Here is an 18,934-nt window from a genome sequence, read left to right on the forward strand (position 1 = left end):
AAGAAATTATCTGCAAAGCCGAATTTCGCTAAAGTTTTAAACAAGTGAGTCTAAGCGATGCTGTCAAAAGCCTTGACTGCATCCAAGGTGAGAACTGCGTTATCCTTTAAGTCATTTTTCCCTGAAAACTGGTCGCTATTCCAAGTATAGTCTACCAGAGTAGTTAATCTCCTAATATTCTTAGTAGAATTTCGCTCAGCCATAAATCCAACCTGGTCGGGATGGATAAGTTTATCCAAGCATCCTGCTAGTCTACGAGCGATGATAGAAGTTAAAATTTTATAATCCGCATTAAGGACTGAAATTGGCCTATATGAGGCTGGATCTTCTGGGTTCTTCCCTTTTTTCAGTATTAGTGATATATTTGCGGCTGCAAAAAAGCTTGAAATTGGTTTATTAGTAACATAATAACTATTAAACAGTTTCTCTAAAACTGGGGTTATTTCTACCGCTAGACTTTTATAGAATTCTGCTGGAAACCCATCAGGGCCAGCCGATTTGTTCAATTTTGTTAAACTAATGGCTTTTAGTATTTCTTCAGTTGTGATCGGGGCATTCAGAGATTCTAATTCTTCCTTCTGTATTTTAGGTAGAGTGATCTTACCCCAAAAGTTTTCTTGATGAATAAAATTACATTCCTGCTTGGAATATAATTGTTTGTAATACCTGAAAAAGACTCCGCTTATCTCTTCTGAGTTAGTATATCTTATATTCCCTTCCTTAATACTGGGGATGAAATTCTTCTTTTTCCTTACTTTGACCAGTCTAGCCAAGTTTTTAGCTGAGCTGCCGTGGAAGCTCCTGAAATATAGATTGATTTTGGCCTCTTCTTCTAAATGTTTTTGAGCTAGGAATATGTCCCTCTCCTTTCTAAGAGCTATATATTTATTCCAATTACTATTGGAGCGGTCACTATGATATTTTTTATAGGCATTTTTGACCTGGTTAGTAAGTTGCAGATCTCGGGCGCGTTGTTTCTTATTCTTAATATCTAGAAATGACATAATTTCCCCACATAGGATGGCTTTTGATGCCTCCCAGAAGGTTTCAATCTTGTGAAAGTAAGAAATATTACGTGTACAGTAGTCCTTCCAGGTCTGTTTTACCCAATATATAAATCTAGGATTATTATAGAGATAGCGTGGATAATAAAAAGGCCTGGGAGTTTTGAATGTATTGCTGTCGTGACATTGCAATGTTAAAGATATAATTGAGTGGTCCGAGGTCACAATCTCACCAATTCCGGCCTCTGTTTTTGAAATCGACAGTGATTCAGAAATTAGAAATAAATCTATTCTAGCAAATGTCCTATGCGCTTTAGATTCACACGTTCATCCCTGGTTTAGTGTCAATTGGGCAATCAAAATGCCTATGAGGTGGGAGAGTTTCAGCATTCTTAAGATTAAAAACATCATTGAAATCATGATATTCTTGAGGTAATGTGGAACTTATATGTGCGATATTGACATATGGGAAACATGTTTTTTGACAGTATTGTGATGTGAAAGTGATTTTATTTTGTGACCAATCTATGGTTGTGCGCAGGTGAGATGGGCCCTTTTCTTGGACAGGTTTAATTTCCAACTAACATATATTCCAGGAACAAAAAATGAAAAAGCAGATGCTTTGTCACGTTCTTTTGAGACAACTGAGGAGTCTCAAACTAATACATATATAATTCCACCAACTAAAATCATTGCAGCAACAATACTAGAGACATCTGATATTTATCAAGCACAAAACGTGGATACTCAAATTCCACCTATTTGTACACCAGACACTGAATCTGGATTATATATGAAAGATGGGTTGATCTATGTTCCACCAACTTTAAGGAACCAGATTATCCACCAACACCATGATTCCCCTTTAGCCGGACATCCTGGCATTGAAAAAACCGCTGAACTAATAAGTAGGGAATACTGGTGGCCCCAGATGAAAACTTCCATTCATTCCTATGTGATAAATTGTGACATTTGTGCAAAGAAAAAGAAAAGAAAGAACATCATAAGCCCTATGGTCTCTTAACACCTTTACCAATACCTTTGAAACCTTGGGATATGATTGGAATTGACTTTATTGTAGATTTACCAATTTCAAATGGTCATAATACCATAATGGTTGTAGTGGACCATTTAACCAAGATGGCCCATTTCATCCCATTAAAACGAATACCAACTGCTTCTACCACTGCCAAATATTTCCATAGCCATGTAGTTAAATTACATGGTTTACCTGCTTCAATTGTAACTGATCGAGGAAGTCAGTTTACTTCCAAATTTTGGAGATATTTATGTAAAGCTTTACAAATTACACTCAGACTTACGACAGCTTTCCATCCCCAATCAAATGGTCAAACAGAACGTTTGAATCAGACACTTGAACAGTATTTGAGATGTTTTATTTCATCTCAACAGGATGACTGGTTAGAATGGTTACCAAGCGCAGAATTTGCCTATAATAATTCAAACAATACTTCAACAAAAGTCTCTCCCTTTTATGCAACTTATGGTTTTCATCCTCGAACATATCCAAATACTATAACTTCTTCCCATTCTCCATCAGTGTCCAACTACACTGACTCATTGAAAGAAGTTATGGACACACTACAAGATCATTTGGCCTCTGCCAAAGAAGCTCAGAAGAAATACTATGATAAAAAGAGGATACCATCTCCGGTATATAAACCCCGAGATATGGTATGGTTATCAACTAAAAATATCAGGTTACCTGTACCCAGTAAAAAACTTGCTGATCAATTTATAGGACCTTTCCCTATACTCAGGGTAATAAATGACAATGCGGTGACTTTGAAATTACCGGCCACAATGAGAATACATCCCTCGTTCCATGTGTCCTTGGTGAAACCCTATCTGGGAACAACACCTCCGTCCTCTGATCTTTCCATTCTCCCTATACCTGATCCACTGGATTATGAAGTAGATGGGATTTTGGATTTTAGGTATCGTAGAAGAACCCTTGAATACTTGGTACATTGGAAGGACTATGGGGATGATGAAAATTCCTGGGTCCCTCTCCGTGATTTAAATGCACCTGACTTGCTGAAGGACTTTCATGTTCGCTTTCCCTTTAAGCCGGGCCCTCGGACTCCTGGGAGGCCCTCTTGAATGGGGGGATCTGTCAGCATCAACCATTTCACTGTGCCTTTAAGTCAAGTTCTCCTCCCCTCAGGTAGACTATTTAAACACACTTTACCCATAAGACATTGCTTGATTATTAAAGAGTGTTTTGAGACAGCATCTTGTCTCTTTATATCTTAATGAATAATTAGCCTTGAGCAATCCTTAATATTGGAGGATAATTTCAACCTCTCACTTTCTAAAACTTTGCTCACTTTTTGGCCTTTATTTTGATGGCTTTAACTTTTCGCTATAACTTGATTTACTAAGTTGAATGGGAAATCAATTTCACTTATACTTTTGCACCTGTGTCAAGCTGCATCTCTCTTCGTTACCAGTAATCAAACGGACGCTCAGACTATTGCTGACGTCACCTCCGACTCTCAGTATTCACTGCGCAGCACGCCGGAGTTGCTCACACGCTGCAGGCATCAGACGCCGCTCTCCTGTCTCCTTAGACATTGAACTAAACACCATATCCAAGTAAGACACGCTGTATCTGAAACTAATTTCACTTATTCAAGGTATGTGCACCATCGATAAAGTATATAAGCATGCTAGGACAACTTTATAAAGGGTAATGCATTACTGAATTTCCTATGTTTATATATTTGGAAATCGTCAGCCTTCACTGCTCAATTTCTATTATGTGTCATATCAAACTTATTACTTATATCGAATCTCCAAATCTTAACCTACTTTCTGAGAAGTTCATTCATAACATTTATATCTCAATATATAAATTATCTTTGTCTATAAATAATTCATATGAGTCAGTCACAACTACAGAGAATCATAGTTGTGTCATTAAATACTAAATCCACCATTAAAACTGAATACACACAGGAACCTTATACCTAAGTAATGGTATTAAGGAGATTGTGTATTCATACAAAACCTTTATCTGGTAAACTTCAATTACTTACTGATAATATTATTAAAAACAAAACTGTATCCTCACACACGTAAAGCTTAGTAGATCTGGGTTAAGGCATGATATGTAAATTCCGGCAGAATCTAGCAAAATATTTTGAGCTTCTCCTAGTCTCTGGAAGATTTTTCTGTGAAAATCTATCTACTTCTGGGCACATAGTCATATTGAAATCTCCACCTAGTATAAGATTCTCTTTTATATAAGGAAAAAGTTTAACCTTAATATTCTCCCAAAATTCACTACATAATTTATTTGGACCATAAACATTGCAAAGAACATATTTAGTATTATTAATAGTAATTTGTAGTAAAATAAACCTTGCAGTGTCATCCGTCTCCACTTGTATAATCTTATAATCAAGAGATTTACTAATCAATATTGCTACGCCACATTTTCTCCTGCTTGAGGAGGAGGCGATTACCTCTCCTACCCATTTTATCTTAAGCTTAGCAACATCCTGTTCTGTAAGATGAGTCTCTTGTATAAAAGCAATATCTGGTTTTTGTTTAGCCAGTAACTTAATAATCAGCTTACGTTTCGTGGGAGAAACAATCCCGTCTACATTCCAAGATAAGTTTAATATCCACTAACGACTCTTAACGGAAACAAAAACAAAAAAAGGTTTCCTCTCGCAGACCTGGAGGGGAGGGGAAAAAAAAAAAAAGGGAAGAAAAAGGGAGAGAAAGGAAGAGAAAGAGAGAAAAAAAAAAAAAGTAGGAAAAAGGGAGGGAAAAGAAAAAGGAGGCCTCTAATAATAAGATTAAAAAAAAAAAAACGTAATTCTCCGAAAATACTTAATTCTATCCTAAAAAAAAATTTCCTCAACGCGAAATATGGGACTTTAAGTCCTATCATACCCTTCATTTATATGGAACAAGGATAAACCAAAAAAAAGCTGAATAGTCAATTATTTGTCATTTATAATTTTTTTTACCTCCCCCGCCTCTCGATAGATTTTTCTGGCACCGTTATGTTCAACAATTATGCTAGCGGGATAAACCATCCACACATTGTAGCCTTTGTTAATAAGTTGCGAGCAGAGCGGTGCCATTACCTTTCATCTCGAAGAGGTTTCTGCCGAGTAATCTTGGAATAATAAGATTCTATTATTTCCAAACATAAGTGGTTCGCTTCTTTTTTTAAATAGTCTCAAGTATTCAACCTTATCTTGGAAATTCAGAATTCTAAAAATGCACATTCTATTTTGGCGAGAACCCTCAGGCTGGGTATTTTTTAAACCAGTTCTGTGGGCTCTCTCTATGACAATTGGAAGCTTCTGCTGGGGAAAACCTAGGGCCTGAGGCAATATATAGGATGTAAAATGATATAAATCCTGAAACTCCAGAGTCTCGGGAAGGCCAATAATTTGAAAATTATTGCGTCTGGAACGATCTTCCAGATCGTCCAGACGCAATTGCAGATTGACAATTTTAGAGTTCTGTTTAGTTATAATATCATCTTGCACATTGGCTTGATCTTCTAGCTCCGAGACTCTATTCTCTATCTCTAACATTCTATTGGAGAATTGTTTGACCTCCGTAGTGAGGTTAGATATAACCGAAGAAATTGCACCTAGTTCAGTCTTTATGATCTTGAATTGTGGCGTGAATAGCTCAGTTAAATGAGTGATCAGCATCTGGGTATCATATATATTAGGTAGCATCTCACTAGAGCTATTTAGACTGGGCTCGCCTGGCCTTGTTTTTTTTTTTTCTTTACCTTTGGCAGGCATTCTGGGCGAAGAAGCTTTAACTTGAGTGACAAATTTTTCCATAAAAAAAGAAAAAGGGGTGAAACTCTAGTGTCCTATTTATATAGATAAACCTAAATAATATGAGTAAAATGAGCTCCTGAATACTCGGCAAGTAAGATATATCTTATCCACTCTAATGAGAAAAATAAAGTTACCTTCTGTTGTTCCTATACCAATAGAGAGGCCACAGTTATCAAATACTTTATGACCACTATTGTAACAGGTTCTTTCATAAGATTCCAATTTCTAGTATGTATCCAAGATCAAAATTTAAACAACAAGCGATGCACCAGCTAAATAATAACTTTTGACCTTTTAACACTTCCCACTCCTCCTTTCATAAATGATCATTTAACCCCCTCTCTCTTAAACACACAGAGATTCTTATCAAAACACCTGGGGCTTAAAATTTAAAGCTGAGGTTGCGTAGCAGAGAACTTTGTATTATTCTAACTGGCAACCCAGTTTACATAATAGGAATTTGAGGAAAACCATATTTAAATAAGATAGACCATTTAACATGCTAATTGATAAAACAGCAAAAATCCTGTAAAGAAAACAGAAAAGAAAAAAAAAACCCCACAATAAAAGGATCAGGAAATTAATAACTATACAGATTCCACAATTACTGAAATTTTCCCACGACAGATAGAATTATTGCGGGAAGCACCAGTGAACCATATCTCCAGTTCTAGTTAAATATAGAGCATGATACACTCTCTCTTACATAAGTTACACAACTGCATATCTTATAGTACAACACATGCATTAGGATTCTGTCCTTTTTGGATGTTAAACTGAAGGTATTCCTAGTGGGCTCTTTAATGAACTTTTATCTGTTAGTCCAAGATGTATTAATGTAGAGTATCAGATGAACAGTTTTTATCCTTGCAGTCCCGCAGAAAGGTACAATCTAGGACCCCTTTATATTATGCAGAAAGCCCACGATAAAGATCCTAGTAACAGTGAGTTCACCAATTCAAAAAAAGTCTAGCAGGACTTAAAGCAATGTAACAGAACACAGGAAAAGAGTAATATCAGCTTGCAGGAAACACTTTGTCATTGTCATTTTTTATGCCTATATTCTTACCACTGCGGTCTCAAGGGATGTCTGGGATAGGGTATCAAGGCGACAAGCTTACAACTCCACCTTGCCCTGCCTGTATGTCGGAATATTCTCCTCTTTCCGCAAGTTTCCGGCTACGTACTGCCAACCAGACAACAAACAATTTATGTGAAGCTGGTACAGATCCTGGGCTATTTAAGAAAGGGTAAGTCCCGGTATATTGCAGACAGCCTATACCCTACACACTCTCACTGTGCCTTGATATAGACCACCTCTCTTGCTTGTTGCACAAGGGCAGTGCGGTGCTAATTTGATGCAGCTCACGTCGCACCAGCGAGTGCCTGTGATTTGCTATGCGGATACTTTACCAACTGCTGTCCGCGTCCAGCAGCACAAGTTCTTACCGCAGCTTCCGACAGTCCAAGGGCACCAAGCATAAGCTGCTCCGCTCCTCTCTCCAAGCACGCCCCGATAACTGAACTGGTGCCTTGTCAGGAACTGTCCACGTCTGGTCCTGTGGAGACTCCACACCGCGGCAACCACAGTCACTGATAACCCCCGGGCATCAAGCAAAGGCTGCAATCCACAGGCAGCAACCAAAAGTAGATCCAGTGCTTATCCTCGTTAAACTTCTGCAGGGTATGGATATTTCAAGGAAACGAGATGTTTCTTTTCCTTTTCTCCCCCAAGCAGCTTGTAGGGTAGTTTTCCTATATAGTGTTAAGATTTCCAGCGAAAAGATCGCTTAGCTGAGTCAGCTGTGGGAGACTCCAAACTCGGGCAGGCCGTAGCCTCGCAGAGCGCCACACAGTAATCCCGGGAAACTCTCCAGGACAAGTGGCTAGGAGTGGGGAGACGATGGGGTAGCGTCCTCTCACAACACCTGTGTGAAGCAGGTAATCTGCACAGCTCCTCCCCCAACGGAAGTCTCTCTCCCAAAATAAAAAAACAAACAAACAAAAAAAAAAAAACAAAATTTTAAACTAGATACTGTCACGCTGCTCCGTCTGTTGCTATGGCCGTTGCCATGGACGCGGCGGCGGTTGTGGGCGTGTGCAGTGATGATGTCATCGCCACACGCTGTTTCTCATCCTGGATGCCGCTCGGATCACACCTGTGTATCCTCCTTGGCGCCAATCTGCGCCTATGTAAGTACCTCCTTTTACTTCCTACACTGCCCAAGTATAGTGTTGTGTAAGTGCTTCCTACTGCTGTGATATACTGGTCTGCCTGTTTTTTGCCAAACTCTACCTGCTTACCGACTTCTCTCCTTGTTAACCCCTAAACTGCTGTGATACACCGGTCTGTCTCATTTATGCCGAACCCTGCATGGTTACTGACTCGTCTTCTGGTTAATTCCTGGTTAATTCCTGAACTGCTTTGTTTTATTGGACTGCCTTTTGTTGCTGGACTCTGCTAGTCACTGACCCCTCTCTGCTTACCCCTTTGGTACCGTGAGGGTTTGGACTGTCCACCTGGTGTTTTACCCTACACTACCTGGGACTATTTTCTCTGCGAGTATTGGACTGCTTCCTCATTCATTTCTATATATTTATATATTTTTTGTCCTGGGATATTTCCTTATCTTGCCACTTGATGCTGGGATAAGAAGACTACTAGCCAGGATTGATCTGATAGGGAAATATCCCACGAGCATTACAGATACAATACTTAAAATAATATGCATTATCTATGACAATGTATATTATTTTAACATAGGATATAAATTCAATACTAAAATAAACTATTAATCACTTATGCACCCTCACCCCCGGGGTAACCTACACTATTAATCCCTAATCTGCCATAACCTAAATACCTAACCTATTACCTCTACACCGCCACGAACCCCAACACAATAAGCCCGCTAACCTATTAACCCCTACACTGCCACAGCCCCCCAATGCAAACTACCCCTACATTACTTAACTGCCTAACACCAAATCCCCCACCTCTAAGATAAAAACCCCTAAGTTACCAAAAAAAATAAAAAATACAACTCAAAATTTTGCTGTCCCCCCAAAAAAAATCCCTAATCTAAAAAAAAAGATTGCCCTGAAAAGGGTATTTGGTAGGGAAAAAAACAATTTTAAAAATGAAAAAGATCAGCCCCCAAAAAATCCTAAATCTAAACCACAAAGTTTGTACTCACCAACCTGACTCTGGTGGTACTCCTCTTCTGTCTTCAGGCTGGCGGCCCTTCGAGATGGTCCTCTTCATCCATTTTCTGTCTTCCATTTTTAGTTTTCCATCTTCTTCCTTTCTATATACAATCGTTTTTTTTTCTTCTTATCTACTTTTCTTCTTGCAGAGGTCCTCTTCATGTAGTCACCGCCACACACTGAAGTTTTAATGCAAGGTGCCCTTGCATTTCTATTGAATGATTTTTAATTCCTAGTCCAATCAATTAATAGAAAAAGATCTAAGTCTATTGGTTTATGTGACACCACTCTGTGTTGCCATGGCCTTTGTCATGGTCGCGTCGGTTGTTGTGAGCGCGCAGCGACGACGACATTGCCGCACACCGGGTTTCCCACTCCCATTCACCTGTGTTTGATCCTTGGCGTGAACCTGCGCCTATGTAAGTACCTCCTTTTCATTACTAATTTGCCCAAGTATAGGTTTACTTCGTGTTCTCCTGGGTGCTGTATTCTCACTTGCCTTGTGCATATTTTGGACTGCCTCTCTGATATTGAACTCTGCTTGTCTCTGACCATTCTCTGCTTAACCCCTTGCAACAGTGAAGGATTGGACTGTCTGCCTGATATTGAACTCTGCTTGTCTCTGACCATTCTCTGCTTAACCCTTTTGTTACTGTGAAGGATTGGACTGTCTGCCTGTGATTGAACCCTGCATTGCCAAATGACCTTTCTCCTGTTTTGTTCCCTTCACTACTGTGAGTATTGGATTGCCTCCTCATATCATAACTTTTATATTTTGTTCTGGGATATTTCCTTATCTTGCCACTTGACGCCGGGATAAGAAAACTACTGGCCAGAATTGGTCTGATAGGGAAATATCCCACAAGCATTACAGTTTATTGTACTAAGAATTAAAAAAAATCAGCCAATAGAAATGCAAGGGCACCCCTATATAAGGGGGAACCTTGCATTCAAGCTTCAATGTGCAGTGTTGACCGCATGAAGAGGACCTCTGCAAGAAGAAAACAGGATAAGAAGAAAAAAAGGATCAGATGGAAGACTGAAGATGGAAGACTGAAGATGGATGAAGATAAAGAGTGCCTCCTGCAGAACCACTGGCATTAAGAAAGAGGAGTACCACCTCAAGAGTCAAGCTGGTGAGAACAAACTGAGGTTTAGATTTAGGATTTTTTTTTGGGGTAGGCTTTTTTATTTTCTTTCCTAAGATATGGTTAGTCCACGGCTTGAGTAATTACTGTCGGGAATATCACTCCTGGCCAGCAGGAGGAGGCAAAGAGCACCACAGTTAAACTGCTAAGTATCACTCCCTTACCCACAACCCACAGTCATTTTATTTGCCTTCAGTGCATGGAGGAGGTGAAGTTTAGGTGTCTGAAGAAAAAATTTGAGTTAATCTACAAGCAAGTTTTGGGGTATAGCCTTATTCCACGTCATTCCTTGCAGTCAGGTAGTGGTGGCTTTAAAGCAGTTAGGAACTTGTAAAGAGGTACTTTCTGAGTTTCCTAACAATTGCTGCCCTAGTTTAGAAAGCCAGAGTTGACTACTCTGTTCTTTCTTTTTCAAAGGTTTCTACTGTGTCTTCTCATACTTTGTAACTGTCTACATGCCGGACAGCAGAGCAGGTAAGTGCTTTTTCTTCTAGTTGGGAAGACCATGCACTTAAATTAAAAGACACTGCTTTTTTATTGGGACATAGATAATCCTGTTGTATGGGTTACACTGGGACATGAAGCAGGCACAGTAGCATGTGTGAGACTAACAGTTACACTCTTTTAAAAAGAAAGGGTAAAATGTTTTTATTAGGCTTTATTTTCTGAAACATATTTACTTGATAAAACAATACAAGTTTAAACTGAAAGTAAGGCTGAATTTTCTATTTCAGCAGCTTATTCATTTCCCCTTTACTTTAAAATAAACCGATGCAACATTTTAAACTGTCTGGTTTAAAAAAAACGTTATTTCTGGTACTTAGTGTACCAGGAAGCTATTTTTAGTTCCTCTCTGTGTCACAGCAGTAATTTGAGTTCGACAGTTGCAGTCACATGATCCGGTCTTAATTGGTAGCGGTAAGGCACCTCAGTAATTGAGGTGTGGGGTTGCCTGAGGGGTATTTTAGAAGTTTGATGTTTATGAAATGTTTTTTCTTAATTTTTCTCATATAATTTTAGCTGGGGATCGATCCTAATTTGGAATAACAATTAAAGTGAATTTTTTCCTTGGCTTATTTTAATTGAATATTAAAATCTTTGAAACTTATCTGTACAAGTTTATTTACGGTTTCACAACATGTCTGATATGGAGCAAGAGCCTGCTCGCATGAATTTATGCTCATTATGTTCAGATGCACAAATTGCAGCTCCTATGCAATTGTGTTCTTCATGTGTCAAGAAAACCTTGCAAAATAAAAGGTAACAATTTTGAGCCTAATGTCTCTCAGGATGATGCTGTTAAAATAATAACTCAGCTTTCTCCTGCTACGTCCCAAGACTTAATGGTGTCACATGCAGTGCCCTGCAGTTCCTCTATAACTCCTAGTGGAGTTTATATAAAAGCAGAATTTGCTGCCAGGTATCTTCAGTGGTATCTGCTGCATTAGCTGCCATTCCAAGATTACAGGGAAAATGCAAGAACAAATCTAGAAATTCAGAAAGTAAGGTGCCTGTCCTCAGTTCTGCTTTCCAAGTTGCCCTTTCTCATAAGTCTGATGAGGAAGATACATCGGGATTTTTGAGTGTAAAATATCAGATTCAGACAGTATAATTCCTTCTTCTGAGACTGAGGTGGTATTCTTCAGATTTAAGCTTGAACACCTTTGTTAAAGGAGGTGTTAGCTACTTTAGATTACTCTGATACCCCTGTCATTGTCACTCATAAGAAATCTAGTAAACTTAATAGTTTCTTTGATGAACCTTCCACTTTGGAGGTTTTTCCTGTGCCGGACCATGCTAGGGAGATTATATCACAGGAATGGGAGAAACCAGGGGTGTCTTTTTCCCCATTTCCCATTTGTAAGAAAATGTTTCCTGTCGAGCACTCCATTAAAGACCCTTGGTATACTGTACCCAAAGTTGAAGGTGCCATTTCCACTCTGGCTTAGAGAACCACTTTTCCTATTGAGGATCGCTGCTCTTTTAAGGATCAGATGGACAAGAAGCTGGAGGCTTATCTGAAAAAGATTTATGTTCATCAAGGTCTCCAATGGCAACCTGTGGTGTGTATTGCCACTGTGACTAGTGCGGTATCTTATTGGTTTGATGCCTTGTCTGATTCTCTTCAACTAGAGACTTCTCTGGATGAAATTCAAGATAGGATTAAAGCTCTTAAATTGGCCAATTCCTTTAATGCAGATGTCATTTTACAGGTTGTTGGACTAAGAGCTAAAACTTCTAGTTTTACTGTCCTAGCCCACAGTTATGGTTGAAATCCTGGTCTGCGGATGTTTCCTCTAAAGTCAAGCTTCTGGTGATTTCTTACAATGGATAAACCTTGTTTGGACTCAGTTTGGCAGAAATTATCTGATATTACGGGTGGAAAAGGGTCTTTTCTACCTCAAGATAAGAAGAATAGGCCTAAAGGATGTCACAGTAATTTTCGTTCCTTTTGTAACTTCAGAGGAAAGCCTTCCCCTTCATCTTCCAAGCAGGAACAATCTAAGTCTTCTTGGAAATTCAATCAGTCTTGGAACAAGGGGAAACAAAGAAACACGCAGCTGATTCCAAATCCGCATGAAAGGTTTGCCCCCGATCTGGGATCGGTTTAGGTGGGGGGCAGACTTTCTCAGTTTTCTCAAGCCTGGATATGAGATGTCCCAGATCTCTGGACTGTGGACATAGTATCCCAGGGTTACAAATTGGAATTCAAGACTTTTCTTCCCAGAGGCAGATTCCTTCTCTCAAGATTATCTGCAGACCAGATAAAGAGAAAGGCGTTCTTGAAATGTATACAACATCTTTCCTCCCTGGGAGTGATAGTTCCAGTGCAGGAACAGGGTCTCGGGTTATACTCCCACCTATTTGTGGTTCCCAAAAAAAGAGGGAACTTTCCGTCCCATTCTAGACCTGAAGTGTCTAAATAAGTTTCTCAAAGTTCCATCCTAAAAGATGGAGACTATACACTCCATTCTTCCTTTAGTACAAGATGGTCAGTTCATGACAATCATAGACCTAAAGGATAAGTATCTACATGTTACTATTCACAGGGACCATCACAGATTCCTAAAATTTGCTTTTCTGGACAAACATTTCCAGGTTGTTGATCTTCCATTTGGTCTAGCCACAGCTCCCAGAATTTTTTCAAAGGTTCTAGGGGCTCTTTTGGCAGTGATCCGTTCTCATGGAATTGCTGCAACACCCTACCTGGATGACATATTGGTTCAGGCACCATCTTTTCAACTAGCAAAATCTCACACAGAGATATTGTTGTCTTTTCTTTGTTCCCACGGATGGAATGTGAATTTGGAAAAAAGCTCCCTTTCCCCTGCTACAAGAGTAGTGTTCTTAGGGACCATTTTTAGATTCTCTATTGATGAAGATTTTTCTGACAGAAGTCAGGGAAAAAAAATCATTTCCTCTTGCCTCTCTTTTGAGGCTTCTGCTCATCCTTCAGTGGCTCAATGTATGGAGTTAATAGATCTGATGGTGGCTTTCATGGACATTATATTCCTTTTGCTCGATTCCATTTGAGAGCTCTCCAGTTGTGCATGCTCAGACAATGGAATGGCGACCATGCGGATCTATCTCAAAGAATAGAGTTAGATCAGTCATCAAGGGATTCTCTCCCGTGGTGGATTTCTCAGGATCATCTGTCTCAGGGCACATGCTTTTGGAGACCTTCCTGGGTGATCGTGACCATGGACCATGGCCAGTCTGCTGGGCTGAGGAGCAGTCTGGAACTCATTAAAAGCTCAGGGCCATTGGACTCGGGAGGAGTCTGCTCTTCCCATCAACATCTTGGAGTTGAGGTCGATTTACAATGCTCTATTGGCTTGGCCTCAGTTGTCCTCAGTCCAGTTTATCAGGTTCTAGTCAGACAACATAACCTCTGTGGCTTACATCAATCACTAGGGAGGAACTTGGAGTTCCTTAGCCATGAAGGAGGTTACTTGGATTCTTTAGTGGGCTGAGACCTACAATTGCTGTATATCTGCCATCCACTTTCCAGGAGTAGACAACTGGGAAGCAGATTATCTGAGCAGACAGACTTTTCATCCCAGGGAGTTAGTCCTTAAATGGGGGGTGCCGGAGTTAGATCTGATGGCGTGCCATCAAAATGCCAAGCTTCCAAGGTACGGTTCAAGGTCAAGAGATCCGCAGGCCGTTCTTATAGATGCTCTGGTGGTTCCTTGGATTTTCAGGTTGGCATACCTGTTTCTTCTGTTTGTTCTCCTTCCATGAGTCATTGCTCATATCAAATAGGAGAGGACATCTGGAGAGGATCTGGTTTGCAGACCTAGTGAGATGTCATCTCTCCTACCTTGAAGACTACCTCTGAGAAAGGACCTCCTGATTCAGGGTCCCTTTCTTCTTCCAAATCTCATTTCTCTAAAGCTGACTGCTTGGAGATTGAGCGGTTAATTCTGTCTAAGCATGATTTTCATGAGTCGATCATTAAGACCATGATTCAGGCTCGCAAGGCTGTTACTAGAAAGATTTACCATAAGATATGGTGTAAATATCTTTATTGGTGTGAATCCAAGGGCTACTCTTGGAGTAGAATTAGAATTCCTATAATTTTATATTTTCTTCAAGAAGGCCTGGAGAAGGGATTCTCAGTCAGTACCCTGAAGGGTCAGATTTACTACATAAACATGTGGCAGATGTGCCAGATGTGCAATCTTTTTGTCAGGCCTTGGTCAAAATCAGGCCTGTCTAACTCTGTTGCTCCTCCTTGGAGCCTTAACCTTGTTCTTAAAGTTTTACAACTGGCTCAGTTTGAGCTGTTGCATTCCATAGAGACATTAAGTTGTTATCTTAGAAGGGTTTGTTTCTTGTTGCTATCTCTTCTGCTTGAAGAGTATCGTAACTCTCAGCTCTGCAGTATGATTCCCCTTATCTTATTTTTCATGCCGAGAAGGTGGTTCTTCGTACTAAGTTAGGTTTCTTTCCTAAGGTTGTTTCCAATAGAAATATCAATCAGGAAATTGTTCCCTCTCTGCGTCCTAATCCTTCTTCTTCCAAAGAACATTTGTTACACAATTTGGATGTTGTACGTGCTCTTAAATTCTACTTACATGCGAGTAAGTATTTTCGCCAGTCCTCTGCCTTCTTTGTCTGTTTCTCTGGGAAATGTAAAGGTCAGAAAGCTACTGCTACTACTCTTTCTTTTTGGTTATGAAGTATAATTTGTTTGGCTGGACAGCAGCCTCCTGGGAGAATTAGGAACAAATTTGTGGAACAAATTTGCAAGGTTGCAACTTGGTCTTCTCTACATACTTTTTTCAAAATTTTACAAATTTGATACTTTAGGTCTGAAGCTTCTTTTGGGAGAAAGGTTCTTCAAGTGGTGGTGCCTTCTACTTAGGACTGCCTGTCTTGTCCCTCCTTATTTATCTGTGTCCTCTAGCTTGGGTATTGGTTCCCAACAGTAATTACTCAAGCCGTGGACTCACCATATTTTAGGAAAGAAAAACAAAATGTACGCTTACCGGATACATTTCTTTCTTTCAGGATATGGTGAGTCCATGGTCTGTGGTACTCTTTGCCTCCTCCTGCTAGCTAGGAGTGAAATTCCCGACAGTAATTTTACTCAAACCGTGGACTCACCATATCCAGAAATAAATAAATCAGCTAAGCATAAATTTTGTTTATTTAGGTTATTTTAGTTTAGGATTTAGTTTAAGAGCTGAAACTTTAGGGCAATGCCTAATCCCTTTTCAGTGCAAGCTTTTTTTTTTAGGATAGGGTTATTTTTTTAATTTAGTTTTTTTTTAGATTACACTTTTTTTTTTGGGGGGGGGGTTACTTTTATTGTAGAATGGGGTTGTAGTATTTGTGTGAAAAGTAGCTGTGTCACTGTGCCCTACAAAAAGCCCTTCTAAGGGCTATTCTCATATTGACTTTTAGTGTTAGTTTAGTTTTTTTATTTTGGAGTGTTTATTTTTTTAAAGGGTTAGTTTTAGTATAGGCATAACTGTTTTTTTTTGGGGGGGGGGGGTTGGTAGTGTTTTTTGTTTTCTGTAATCTTAGGTTTTGTTATTTTTTTGTAATTTTAGTGTTTGTTATTTTTTTTAATTGGGGGTTTTTAGCTTAGAGGTGGGGGGTGTTGGTTGTTAGGAAGTTAAGTAATGTAGGGGTAGTTCATGTTGGGGGGGTTGTGGCGGTATAGGGGTTAATAGGTTAGGGGCATTGGCAGTATAGTGGTTAATTAGTATAGGGGTTGTTTGCAGTAGGCTATTGGTGGTATAGTGATTTAGTAGCGTAGAGGGTGTTTGCGGTGGGCTATTGGCAGCTTAGGGGTTAATAGGTTAGGAAGTTTATTGCAGTGGGCCATTGGTGGTTTCTCGGTTAAGAAGTGTAGAAGTTAGTTTGCAATGCTGGGTTATGTCGGTTTAGGTATAGTTATTAGGCTTGGTGCTATATATTGAAAAAGGATCCTTTACTTTACATCACCAATGTCAGTGTCGATGCTACTTGGAATATTTCACCAGCATCACCAACCTCTGCGATGCCGCACTTTTTAATATTTTGCCGGCATTCTTGATATTGCATCTGATCCCTTTTGAATCATCGGGACCTTATTATTTATTATTGTTTTAATTTTTATACCATGCTAAATATCAATCTGATTGTTATATTGATTATACAATGAAAAGAGAAACAACAAATAAATACCCATTATAATTCAACAAATATCATCTTTATATCAGCCTTCTTATTCTTTACATGTTAAAAATATATAACATGTTACATATTTTCATTTGATCAAATTTACTAGTGCCTACATTTTACAGTGGGATGAACTGTTAATTAAAAAAAAGTTTTTTATTCCTTGAAAACGTGAAGTTTCTGTCAATTTCTACATGGTTTACCATTTCATTTTGTGAACTGTCTGACTGAACATTGCTATATGTTACATTGCTAAATAAAACATTTGTAATGTGTAAAAACATTTGCCTAGAATATCGCACATGCGATATGTTCTTTTTTTCCGGCTTCCTCAAGCATCTTCAGCCTCGCTAATCTCACCAGTCCTTATGTAATAGTATTTAATAACATAAGGACTGGTGAGGCTAGCAAGGCTGAAGACGCTTGAGGGAACCGAAAAAAAAAAAAACATTGCAAGTGCGCTGCAGTCAGTACGTGATTTGTAATCTAGGCGATTGAATTTACAAAATTTGACACTGTGAAAAAATGTGTATGTGCTTAGGAAATTATTATAAAAGTTAAATGAGAGTTGCTGACGTTTTCATAATAAATAGGAACAAGACAAATTATTATATTTGTAATGACCAACTTTTTATGAACATTACAATATTTGGCATTTGAAATCTATCATCAAACAATCAGGAATATATGTTGGCAAGCAGTTTAAAAATAAAACGTAATGTGTACAATACCAGTCTGAAAGAGCGCATCACAGAAAGTCCTTCAACATCCTGAAGACCCAACTCCATCAAACTGAGAGAGACAATAAAACTATCAAATATATTCCAACCTTCTTGGAAATAGTAATAAGGATCCATTGATACAAGTTTTAAGACCATTTCAGCTGTAAAGATGCCAGTGAAAACCTGACAAAAGAAAGTATTAAGTACAATTGTATTATAAATATAAACAACAAATATTTTATGTAGTAATATATTATTTATCATACCTTGTTAACCAGATATATAAGCAATATTTAGTATCTCAGTCAAATACAATGATGATTATTTGAGAAAGTATAGGTGAAAACTCTGCATTATTAATATACTAAAATGCAGACACATAAGATTGTAATATAGATTTACATTTCAAACAATAAAGGAAAAGACTGCTATTAAATTATAGTTTGGCAGCACTTTATGGACTTTGGCAACCTTAGAAATATTTGTATTTCATTTTTTGATATATACAAAGACAAAGTCTATCTTCTTCTAATGTTATCAGAAATGTAAAGATCCAGGCTTACTAATATATGCAGTTGTTGGTCTTTCCTTGTTTATGATTTGTCCCAGAAGCTTCACAACGTTCTGGAACTGGTTTCCCCTCATGCTATCTAAGCCTGATGCTATACTAGATGTGGGCATTCAGGTGATATGAATTATAATTCTGCAGTTCTCATGGTTCTCCTTTATCAAATATATTTTCTATCTTACGAAAAAGAAGAAGTAGATTAACATATTACAGTATAGAAACGTTTCATACTGTAATATGTTAATCTACTTCAAGACAACATGTTTCACACTAATAAGGAAAACTATCTAAGATAGGGAAGTGGAAAAACAAGGTATCTATAGTTTTTTTTTTTTTTTTTAGGAAAACAGATCAGATAAAGGTATAACATTTTGCTCATTACTAAATATTTAGTTAGCTGCTAAAACAAAAGTGTCTAGATGAATCAGCACATTGAACAGCAGAGCCTGTATAACATACAAAATCCACTGGAAAAGTTGTAAATTTCTTACCAGATTTCCAACTTTCAAAACATTATCAAATTCCTCTGTCATTGGATAGTGTTCCATAGCCATGAATAAAGTGTTAAGAACAATACAAATTGTAATTCCCAAGTCCACAAAGGGATCCATTACAATAATGTTTACAATTTCCTTAATGCGCAGCCACAAAGGGCAGCACGTCCATATGAGGAAGGTGTTTGCAAATTTGTACCAACATGGTGGACACTTCCGCTGGGATTCTTCAAGTTCTGTAAAAATAATAAATAAATAAATAAATAAAAAGT

At 38.5% G+C, this 18,934-nt stretch overlaps 1 protein-coding gene across 1 annotated transcript in view; it reads right to left on the minus strand.

Moving 5' to 3' along the window:
• Nucleotides 1–18,934, minus strand: part of SCN8A (sodium voltage-gated channel alpha subunit 8) — a 262,830-nt gene that overhangs the window by 189,915 nt on the left and 53,981 nt on the right. Inside the window, exons 9-10 of the mRNA XM_053708233.1 lie at nucleotides 18,660–18,898; nucleotides 17,610–17,783 (exon numbers count right to left, since the gene is read on the minus strand). Of these exons, the coding sequence (XP_053564208.1) occupies nucleotides 17,610–17,783; nucleotides 18,660–18,898 (413 nt within the window). The remainder of the gene's footprint in view (nucleotides 1–17,609; nucleotides 17,784–18,659; nucleotides 18,899–18,934) is intronic.

Source organism: Bombina bombina, chromosome 3 (genome assembly GCF_027579735.1).
Source record: "Bombina bombina isolate aBomBom1 chromosome 3, aBomBom1.pri, whole genome shotgun sequence".
Lineage (NCBI taxonomy): Eukaryota > Metazoa > Chordata > Amphibia > Anura > Bombinatoridae > Bombina > Bombina bombina.